The 11937-nt window shown below is 42.8% G+C and overlaps 1 protein-coding gene across 1 annotated transcript; it reads right to left on the bottom strand.

The window, feature by feature from the left end:
- Positions 1-2700: 2700 nt before the first annotated feature.
- Positions 2701-5954, bottom strand: LOC138598740 (probable pancreatic secretory proteinase inhibitor). The gene is made up of 4 exons (XM_069670579.1): positions 5903-5954; positions 3787-3818; positions 3161-3273; positions 2701-2746 (listed from the first exon to the last, which is right to left on the bottom strand). The coding sequence occupies exons 1-4, from the start codon at positions 5952-5954 to the stop codon at positions 2701-2703; spliced, it is 243 nt and encodes an 80-aa protein (XP_069526680.1).
- Between the last annotated feature and the right edge of the window lie 5983 nt (positions 5955-11937).

An 11937-nucleotide genomic window follows, 5' to 3' on the forward strand; every position in this document is an offset into this window, starting at 1 on the left:
CCGGTTCACAGTGAATCACATCCCAGGCAAGCTAAATGTGACAGCCGACTACCTCTCTCACTATGGCAGCGAGAGTTCCGAAGGGGGGGAGTATGTGATGGTCGAACCAGCAGCCACACAGTGAACAACCAAAATGGTGGTAGCACTTCATCTCTTCTACTAATAGACATATTCTGTTACTTTTTGTTGGTTTGGTAAATAAAAAGAAACTTTTTCCAAAAACCACCTGTGTCTCTCTTGCTAATCAGCTCGGTCCCTGACAGAGTGCAGTATATCCTGACGACTATTTGACTGATAAGAGCTTAAACTTGCTAGGACTGAGGACAAAGCTAAGCATATCAAAACCTCTTGCTTAGTTTTCTCCACCCATTATAGTGCAACAAACACTGCCAGCGTCTCAACTGTGTAAACCCCTAGATTATTGGACATTCTTCTGTTTATTCCTATTCCTTTTGCCGGTATTGCCACTCCAAATCCTGTCACCACAGCCCCTGGTTTCTTAGCACCATCTGTGTAAATCTGCAAAAGGTCATTGAACTCTTTCATGACTTGATACTCAAATGCACTTACCAAATACATTTTTCCTTTAACGCTCCTTTTTGTATCTAACAAAAGCCAGTCTAAGGGTTGCTTATCATGTCTCGTAAATTGCATCCATGCATCCCTCACTTGAGTCTTTCACTTGCGTCTTAGTCCCTCCCACCAGAGATGCATGGAGAGACACGAGGAAACCAAGAGAGGAGAGAGGAAACCAGGAGAAGAGCGAGGAAACCAAGAGAGGGGAGAGGAAACAAGGAAATGTTTTTTATGCAACATGAGACGTCCTTTCCTCTGAAGCATCATGTGCAGCGAGATCTGTTTGTGATGACACCGTCAGCTGATCACCGTTGGATCAGCGGTCAGTCTGCTTTGGCAACTGTTTGTGTCTGCTCGCGTGAACACTCGCACGCATGAACGAGCATCCAGGGTTTTTGCCAAAGACACACAAAACATGCTCAGTCTTGGAACTCACCGTCTCTGTTTACTTTTCACTGACGGGTCGTGTTCATTGACCGGCATCATGTTGTCCAAAATCAATACTGTTTGTCATAATACTTCAGTTAGTATCATGTTAGGTGGCAAAGTTATTTGTGTATGTCAGTGTTGTCAGTCTAGCTTAACACTCGGATAGTATTTTGGTTGTCATGACGTTAGCGAGCATGCTAAGGTTAGCCAATTAGCTCTAACATAACTACACTGCATGGATCTGGCGTTGTGCTTCGTAACCAAACGGCAAATTACTCAATTACCAGATCAGCCCTGAGAGTCTGCGTGAGTTAGCAGATGTTATCTACTCGACGTGTTTTGCTACATTGCCTAACTGGCAAATCTTCTGCGATAGCAGACAAGCTAACGGTAGCTTGTTGCCACCAGCTTACAGCTGGCTGGCTAACTTTAGCCCAGGCAGGTAATGCAACGATATTGGCTAATAGAAAACAATCAGTAGTTATACACATTTGCTTTATTCTGCTGCATAATTTACCAAATCAACACCATTTGTCATGTTAGCTGGCGAAGTAATGTGTCAAGCTAGATAACTGACTCCTGCAATTTGCTTCGTAATCAAACGGAAAATTACGCCGGCGAACCAGCAAATCATCACAAGCATCAGCGAACATCAGCCAGGCGGGGCAGGGCGGCTGCAGAGAGCTGGGATGAAGCTCTTCTACTGTGAGAGAAAAAACGCTGCTCCCGGTGAGAGAATGCTGCACGCGGGTTTTGTTTCTATGACAACAATAAGTCGTGGGTCTGTTTTGATCCCCAAAGCAATCGAAGGTCTCCATGATTTACATGCCCTGCTGATGTTGACTCTAGTTTTCGCCCTGACGTCGGTCCCTTCCTGTTTGGTCAGACGGCTTCACTAGATAAAACTTATTTTAGTTTTTATTCTTGTGTGTAGTTTGTGTTGGTGTTGTTGTTGGTGCTGTCGTTTGTTGGCATCCGTCTCCATTTCACAGCTTGCGTTATCTCGTGTTGCACACTGTTGACTGTAGTGGCGTAGAATGAGCTCTCGGCAGAGGTACTCACGAACGCGCAGATACGTCACATCCTCTTGTTTCGCGGAAAAAAGGCCAGTGCTTTAACATAAAAATCAGCTCACAGGTTGTTCGGGCCGATGGAGGAAGTTGGGGAAGGTCTCAATTGATCTGTTCCTCTACTGTCCCTTCACACACTGGCAATATAAAATGATATTTGATTGATGAATACATGTTAAATCTTACATATAGTCCCTTTAAAAATTGGAGCCTTTTGTGTACAGCAGGGGCTCATATGATTGCAGAGTTTAATGTTCAATTCCAACCAGTCAGCAACCTTTTGATGTTTTTCTCTCTCTGTTTCCTCTCGTCCATATAAGGTTAAACATGCCAATATAATCTAAACAAACAGTGTTAAAGACAAACTAGAGAAAAACGAAAATCTTTATTAGTGAAACATTTCAAAAAGAAATCTAAAATTTCTTTACATATATATGAAAATATAAAATAAATGTGTTTGAATTATGAGCATATATGGCTGCAGTTGTGTGTGTGCGTGTGTGTGCGTGTGTGTGTGTGTGTGTGTGTGTGTGCGCGCGCTGCATGCTAACAGCTACATTCAAACAGAAGTCAAAAATACATGTGATGATGTAATGGGTTAGAGATGAGTGGGATGCTGTCATCCTCAGCAGGGTCCCTCTGACACGATCAAGATGTCAGCATTTTTCTCCCTGAACAGAAAAAAAACAATAATCAGTCATCAATAATTGAGTATCAATAATCAGTCATCAAAAATCAATAATCCACTGATAGTAACTGTTTGTACGGGTTGCAGCTTTCAAAAGTCCCCTGAAAACATCTTCCTGACCTCTGATTGGTCAGTGAAGTCATCAATCAGGTTCTCAGGAATGATGATTTCATTTTCACACGTGTTGATTCAATGACTTTATTGATCATAGTTAAGAGGTAATAAACATTGTTAATAATCAATAAGTTGCAGTGTATTATCAGTTTAAGAATGAAATAATACTGCAACGAGCCACATTAAACTCAGATGAATAAAAAGATAATTAAAATATTAACCTGATGAGAGATAAATAAAAAATATAATTCAAATCAGAATATTGATTCGTCACAACACTCACAGTCTGTGGACGCACAGAGAACACTCGTTCGGGTAGCTGATGCCATCGCTGCCGCACACTGGAGAGTAATTCAGAGGACACGCCTGAGCCACACTCGTCCCCACACAGGAGGGCTGAATGACAACAAATAACAACAAATCAACTACAAACGAAGATCACCGACACACTAAAGGTCAAACAACAGAATGAACAGACCCGATCTATTGAGCACTAATGAAGGAGCTTTGATACCATAAACATGAATTATCACTTTCACAAAGTTGATTATTTTCTGTCGGTTCCCTTCATTCAGCAGCTGTGAAAGTTTTATTCTGGTTTATGGAGGATATCCTCTATATTTTTGTAACATCACAGTTTGCTCAGAGGTCACGAAATATGCAGCTTTGTTGATGGAAGATGTGTTCATGTGTGTTTTTGGTCATTTAGTTAGTTAATGAATTAAATTAGTTTGAGAATACAGTTATTGGGGTTTTTTTTAACCCAATTAAAACGTTTTCTTCATAATTTTATCAGACAGTAAATATCTTTAAATCAAAGTTAAACTTGTTAATTACGTTAAATGTTCTCTCATTCATGTGTTCATCTAGTAAAGACGAGTTTGTTGGATGTTTTGGTTTGTTTCTTACCCTCCTGTAGAGTCTGGATTTATCCTCAGCATCTGACAAAAAGAGAAAAGTTAATCAGATTTTAATACTTTATTTTTTTCACTGTTTGTTGAATTGATCCTGAATCGGTTCAGTCCAACAAAAACCATAAACTCTGAACTAGTTTAAAACCAACCAACATTTCAAATGTCTTAGTTAACGTGTGACACTGCCCAGCAATTATGTCAACAGCACGTCACTGTCACTGTGTGAAAATCAGTTCATACACTTTTCATTCATCTAATAACTTTCAAAAGCTCGTCTCTGTGTAAAAAACTTGATTTAAATAAGTGAAGAGTATGTCTTCCTTTAGTAAAATTAAATTACGTTTTAAATACAGATATTTATGTGGTCATGGTTAGATCACCATGGTAACTGATGCTCCACACCTGCCTCAGTGGATGTGTTGTATTAGACAACGTGTGTGAGTGTTTCCTGTTGGCTTCAGCTGATATTAACTATTAAATTAAACACCACAGATCCTCCACTGAATGTAGAAGAACAAAGTGGTCGACAATAATTATACTTTGATTTGCCCAAAAACTAAAGTGATTTTCACACTTTCTTCAAAAAGTATCAAATGAAAAATATGTTGTTTCAGTTTAGTTCATGTTTAAACTTTAACCCTATTGTACACCCAGTGCAAAGCGTGCAGCACAAATGTCATTGCTATTTTCCACCCGGCGCAGTCGTCATTTGTTGGTTTTGGAATTATGTGTGGTCAGGCAAACGGGTGGCACGTTGCTGTCTGGAGGATGCAGAAAGTGACTGCACCATAGACCAACAAATACCTAAAGTCTATGGTGCAGTCTGTCTCTGCTATTTAGAGGGCGAATTATTAACATACATCAGAGAGTTCACAACACGAGTCTCTGCTTGTCACTCACAAGGGGACGCACAGCAGCACTTTGACTCATAAGGTAAAAGCAGTGTGTTTGCAGATATGGGTTAGGGTTAGATCTGCAGATTCGATTTGTTACCGATCTGGTGACGCCAGAAGACGTGCACAAGCTCATCGCTGCTTCATACACCTAACCACACACCAGAGAAATTCCTGCTCGAACCATGCACGGGCCAAAAAGCCACACCAAGCTCTACATCTGGAACTGTCATTCTGATATGCTCTCTCTAATACATGCAGAAACAGACAAACACTCACACACAAGGAACGAAAAAGTACATTTATTATAATCCTCAGACATAACTACTTTTGACACTGACAACCACCTTCAGATATGAATACACTGTCCAGTCTCAGTGGCATCACTTCAGTGGCTTTAACATCAGTCCTAATTCGAAATGTATCATCGGTGACCTATGTGTGTTCTGCATGTGCAGGGGCACAGTGGAAAGTTAAATATGCTGGTCGGAGTCCGGTTTATATAAGAACGACTGAAATCCACCGTGTAAATAGCAAAACGCCTGCCTGTAGGCACACTGGGCTCTTAAAGGGAATGACAGTTGACGCTCTTGCACCTTGGTTTGCGCCCAGATTGTGTGCTGTCTAACTAGCAAAAGTGGGCTGGACACACCCTAAATCACTTAGAGCGCCTTAGACTTTGTGCCTACCACTATGTAAATAGGGCCCTAAAACTCCTTCGTTTATTTATCCTGTCAGAAGTAAACAGAGGCCCTGAGTGCATCGAGGGGTTAAATAAATATAAATTTATGAATTAACAAAATCATTTTAAGCAGCATTCATCTTTTGTTTTATCTGCAGCAGTTTGTTTTTTAAGTTTTTGCTTCATGTACACCTGCCACTGTTTATGCACCTGACACTATTTTTGCACCTGACACTGTTAATGCACTTGACATTGTTAATGCACCTGGCACTGCTGATGCACCTGGCATTGTTACTGCACATGACACTGTTACTGCACATGACACTGTTAATGCACCCAACACTGTTTATGCACCTGACACTGCTTATGCACCTGACACTGTTAATGCACCCAACATTGTTAATGCACCTGACACTGTTTATGCACCTGGCACTGTTACTGCACATGACACTGTTAATGCACTCAACAATGTTGATGCACCTAACATTGTTAATGCACCAGACATTGTTAATGCACAATACCTGCTCCAGTCTTACCTGCACAGAGGAAAACGGCAACACAGACGAGCAAAAGAGTCCTGACAAACATCCTGAATGAAAACTGAGATTGAACCAAGAAGGAAAAATGCAGAAAGTATCAGAGAGGAGTTTGAATCTGTGTGTTTTCTGATGTCTGATTGGCTGCTGATGTGTCCGTTTGCAGCTCCACTTTGGTTGAGTGATGATATAGAGGATAGGCTCCTTGTTGTTGTCATAAAGAGGATGGGCTCTATGTTGTGGTCATAAAGGGGACGGGCTGTGTGTTGTCGTCTGTGAGCTGATGTTGTTGCGACAGCGGCTGCTCTCTTTTGTTTGGACTTTAAGCTGGGGATCAACATTCTGCTGCTCTGAAATATCCTGATTCCGCCAACCGGAGGAGGACTGACTCCAACAGAAAAACAAGTTCTGACAAAAATTCACACAACACATTGTGACAGTTTGACTTTTGGTGCCTCTGCTTTATTTTGTTATTTTTTGTGGGGTGCCAGCCAGGTTTCTCTCCTGGCACTTAAGATAAGTCAATCAGTTTTATTTGAATCAAACCTCACAATGGATGAACGCATACAATGCACACCCACAATAAATGACAAAGCCCCACCCAGCAGGAACAACACAAATTCAAATTCCTCAGTTGCAAATCAATATATTAAAGCACAAATCCACAAATCCCACAATCCCAAAATCCACAAAGCAATATAAAACAGTCCAACTCAAAAATCCACCGAGGGTTTTTTCCTTCACTCTTCTGTTTAAGTCCAAAAAATATCTATTTCCAAACAAAAAATATAAAGTTCTGTTTTTCAAAGCAAAGTCTCAATTGAGTTTTTTAAATCAACGTTTGAGTTCAGTAAAAAGGAACAAACCAAAGAAAAAAAACCTTCAGGCAAAAATAATGTGTGCTTACTTCAGTCAGTCCGGTTCAGTCAAATGGTAAATCCGGTTCCGTTTTTTGGCTGTGTCTTTGTGGATGCCTGTTCTGATGAGCAACAGCGTAACAGAGTGATCCAGGAGTTTTGATGCAGATAGTGACGGATGACGACGGTGAATGGCACAAAATTAAAGTATTACAAGCTTACTGTTTTATATCGCCAAGATGAGCGTTTGCTCTGACCGACCGCAGTGTTTCTGCTCTCCTCTCCTTAACACTGACAAATAAGGAAGTGGGTTTGAATGGTGGCGCGAGCCAGGGACGAATCGGTGAGTGCGTTTTGGAAATGGGTGTAACCGGGGTGTGTGTGTATGTGCAATCCTTTGGGATGAAAATCCAGATTGTCTGACTCCTTCCCCCTTGAGAGAAGCCTGAACTTGAACTTGAAGGCTTCCCCCCCCTCTTTTATAAGTTGACATTTGTTTTCCATTTGAAAATGCTATTTGTCCTCCATTCCTGAGGCAGGGGAGCCAGGGAAATTCTCCCCATCACTTTCCTCTTCAAAAATTTTGAGGATCCGTCGACGCTGTTCCCTGTCCAACACGTCAGCTGTGGGATAGCATGGCTTAAGTTGAGCCATATTATCAACACAAAGATTTCCTCCATACTCATCTTGGGCCACTAAACACTAAAGGGCTTGCAACCTTTTATATGTCTTATATCTCCCAAGATGACCGGATAACGGATCATCATGATAATGGTGAAGGAACTGTTGCCGTAGTGTTGAAGTGTTTTGTGAGGTAACTGCAGCATCTATGAACTTTGTGCTCCAATAAGGTAAACTTAGTGTAAACATTTTCAGTCACCTCTCCTGTTTCCATTATTTTGTCATACAGGGTCTGGATGGTGGGATCCTCTTGTTGGGCTTTCCAACTGTCCTCATCTGTAAACTGGAGCTTTGGAGTTTTAGGAGCTGAGTCAGCTGAGATGAAGATGGATGAGTGTGATCTTCAAGTGGAGGGTTTGTGGTTAGGTATAAGGGTAAACGGGGGAATGACACGTCGTCTCATTTCGTGTCATGTTGTAATAAGTGTAATAACTTTTGATAGGAAGGTCATAGAGAGACGAAACCAAGCTCTACCCCCCAAAATGGGCGACATGCTTTCCAACGGTGTCATCCGTTTGGCTGTGGTCACTTCTGGTCGGGAGATACGCCCCTCTTTGGGGGTCATACTGTGTGTATCTCAGGAACGGAAGGTCGAGGCGACATGGGAGCAAGTCTGGCATGTTCAGCGTGGTGGAATTATGGCAGACGCCACCCTCTCCCGAGTCTGTCCGACATTGACTTCCGGAGATATAACCGTTTGAAGTTTTCCCATAGAAAAGAATGGGTGAAGACTTGACCAAGTGTTTTACCCCAAAAACATTGTGTGGAAAGTTGCTAGCAGCACGTTTCCGGCCATTCTGAGTCGATTGGATATGGGTTAGGGTTAGGTATAAGGGTAAACGGGGGAATGACAGGGGTTAGGTTCGGAACAACGGATCCTGCTTTCTAGAGCTGTCAGTTTTAACTGACTTGTGCTTCTAAAAAAGACAGGGAATGCATAGGCCATCTGTGGATTCCCTGATTCAAACCTCACTCTGATACTCGGCAGGTCATGCTGAGAAAACATGTCAAATTTATTTAATGTTCAGTCCAGTGGGATATCTGGTGTCGAGTTGATGAATCCAGTATCTCTCTGTCTGCTGCCGTTGTGCAGCTGTCCAATTAATGTTGTGTTCGAGTCCGCTCGCTTCTAGTGATTGAAGGCCGTGTTCCAGAAAATGTGGGACTAATTTAGTGTGCATTTCTTTCTGGTTCTTAATGTTATATCTGTGTTGTGCCAGTCGGATTCGGATGGAATTCCCTGTTTCTCCTATGTACTGGCTCCCGCATTTGTTGCATGTGATGATGTACACGCAGTTTCTTGTGTCCAGATTGATTTTCTGGAGGATGGGAAATACCTGTTTGGTTCCCCTGTTCTTTACAGATTTTTTCTCTTTAAAGAACTGCGGTTTGTTTTTGTGTGGTTGTCCCGGTTTTGGTTTTAGTTTACTTTTGACTAAGATGTCCTGTAAGTTTTTGTTTTTCCTATATGCTGATATGATCCTAAATTCCTGCATCACAGAATTGTTCCTTTGAGTGTCTTCAAAGTTCCTTTTGATTCTGTTGTTAATGTGGATACTTAGGCTCGAGTAAGTTGTTATCAGGGGGATGGGAGTTTTGAGGTTCTTCTCCTTTGTTTCCAGAAACGACTTTCGGATTTTCCTCAGGAAGCTCCGGGCGTAGCCTCTTTTCCTCAACGACCCATATAGAGTCTGAGTGGCCTTTTCAAATTCCGTGGACTGGCTGCAGATTCTGTGGAATCTTAAGAGTTGGGATTTAACAAGTCCTCTGAATGTGTGTTTTGGGTGGAAGCTGTTTTTGTGTAGTAATGAATGTGTGTCAGTATCTTTGAAATAAACCTTTGTGTCTAATGTGTTAGTGCGGTTAAAATCAGGGCCTTTGTATGTGGTGGTGTCTAAGAAATTAATTGAGGAGTTATGTGTGGTGTGTTTAACTTTGATCGATGTGTGGTGCGTGTTCAAGATGTTCATGAAGTCTAAAAATGTGTCTGTGCCGTGTGTCCATGTGCCCCAGATGTCATCTAAATATCTAAAGTAGTGTGTGGGTTTGTGTGTGCATTTCTCGAAGACTGTTTCTTCCCAGTCAGCCATGTAAATGTCCGCATAGGCTGGTGCGAATTTCTTGCCCATTGCTGTCCCTTTGATTTGGAGGTAAAATTCCTGGTTGAATTCAAAGTCGTTTTTCGTCAGGTTGATGAACAGGAGTTCCAGGATTTCTGCATCCGGTCTGTCTTTGTCCGGGTATTTGTTGAACCATTTCCTAACTGCTTCTAGTCCCTCTGTTGTTTCTATGTTAGTGTATAGGCTGTCTACATCTATACTGAATAAAAACGCAGACTGTGGGACGGTGATGCCTCTGATTTTGGCTACAAAATCATAGGTGTCCTTTATGTAGCTAGGATGGCGGTTCAACAGAGGATTTAGAAAGAAATCTATGTATTCTGCCGTCCTGTAGGATTCACTGTTGCAGTCAGAGACAATCGGCCTTCCTGATGGAATCTCATACGGTTCAGGCCATGTGTCCGGTGCTTTGTGAATCTTGGGCAGTAGGTAGAATATCCTGGCTCTGGGTGCTTCTTTTCCCTTTAGGTAGCTGCTCTGTTTCGTATTTATGTATTTTTTGTCCAACAGCGTATCTATGATTTTATTTATGTCCTCCACTGTTTTTAGGTAAGTGGGTTCCTGTAGTTTCCTGTAGTGTTCCTGGTTGTTGAGCTGTCTCTCAGCCTCCCAGATGTACTGTTCTCTGTCCATGATCACTATAGCGCTTCCCTTGTCTGCTGGTTTAATGACTATGTTTCTGTTTTTGGCTAGGTTCCTGAGGGCTGTTACCTCCTCCTGCGTTAGGTTACAGTGATCTCTATGTTGTTCTGGCAGTACGTCTAGTGCTTCCCTGTCTAGGGTGATCAAGTCGGTGATTTCCTGGGCAATTTGTCCCCCTCTAGGCTCCCATTTGGATGTGGGCATGAAGGGTATCCTGTCCTTTTTTCTCTTGTTTTGGAAAAAGGCTGCCAGTTTTAGTTTCCTGTGGTATATTCCTATGTCCTGTCTTAGGTTATTCCTCTGTTGTTTGTGGATATCTAGCGTGGGGATGAAGGAAAGTCCTTTTTCCAGTAGTTTTATTTGGGGCTCTGTCGGTTGAAAGTTGTTGGCCAGGAGTACTATGTTCTTGCTCCCCTCCTCAGTTTGTAGGCTTGTGGGGATGTCTAGTTTAAATGCGTCATCCAGTGTTGCAGCATCTTTTCTGCTGTTTCTGTGGTCCAGTGGACGTTGTCCCTTGCTGTTTTAAAGTCCTGTTTCCGCAGTTTTGGGATGTGATTCGTATTCTCCATGATGTACTTATTCAGTGTATCCAGGTTCCTCTGTTGTTCCGGGGGTAGTGTGTCCGAGTAGTTGATCACCGGGATGTAGATTTCTGCGTCCGGGAATGCAAGTTTGGATGCTCTGCGAGCCTTCTGCACCTGCTTTATTGTTGTTTCCTTTGGTTTGTTTTCCCTGTTATTGATCCCGAAAGAGAGCACTACTTTCTTCACCGTGGTGTTGTCCCTGTGTGCTTGTAGCAGCGGTTCCACGTGGGAGAATTTAGCGCCCGGATAGCTGTCAATCTGGACATCCTCGTTCGTGTGTGGTGGGATGTTAGCCAGATTCGAGTCACCGATGATGAGACAACTTTTCCGGGTTTTCAGGGACCAATCCAGGTTTTTCCTACTGGTGTTTGGGTGGCGTGTTGGTCTGTGAGTTGTTTTGGGAGTCTCGGTAGAGACTAGTGTCCGTTGTACAGTTACTACGGGGAAGATGTGCACCCTGGGAGGAGTGGGGGAGGAGGGAGAGGAGGCTGGAGAAGCCGGTGCAGTGGAGAGGTCAGGAAACGGGATGGAGAGAGAGGATGAAAGTTGATTCAAGTTAGGGTTAGTGTCCGGGGAAAGATTAGGGGACAAGGCAGCAGGAGACGGGAGCGAGGGAGAGGATGGAGGTGGGTTAGGGTTAGAGTCAGGGGAAGGATTAGGAGACGAGGCAGCAGGAGCCGGGGTAGAGAGAGAAGATGGAATTTGGTTAGGGTTAGGGTTAGGGTTTAGGGTTAGGGTTAGGGTTAGGGTTAGGGTAGGTTCAGTGTTGGAATTATTCTCGTTTTACCCTTTGGGTCTTAGGTGCACGGGCCTGGGGGTGTGCCGAAGGTCGACCCCCCCACCTGGAAGCTGGAATACAGGTAGGTGAGATCTGGCATTAGATTTTGCAGGTAAGTTATGGCAGGTAAGTAGATGGTTATACATTTATTGCAGTAAATAATGTTTATGAAGCCAGAGTCCAAATGATGATTTAATTTTTATTGCATGAATAGGTAAGTTGTCAACAGTGTTGTTTTTGTAGACCCCCCTGGGCGAGGGGAGAGAAAGAGGGAAAGATCAAGTTATTGTTTAATGGTTTCAGGTTGAGTTTAAATGTTGAATCTGTAACCAGTACCTCTCTGCTCTCCTCCTTGTGGTCTCCAGGGGGAGCT

Source organism: Semicossyphus pulcher, unplaced genomic scaffold, assembly GCF_022749685.1.
Source record: "Semicossyphus pulcher isolate SPU_LCO1_2020_fin unplaced genomic scaffold, fSemPul1.0.p SCAF_2, whole genome shotgun sequence".
Classification (NCBI taxonomy): Eukaryota; Metazoa; Chordata; class Actinopteri; order Labriformes; family Labridae; genus Semicossyphus; species Semicossyphus pulcher.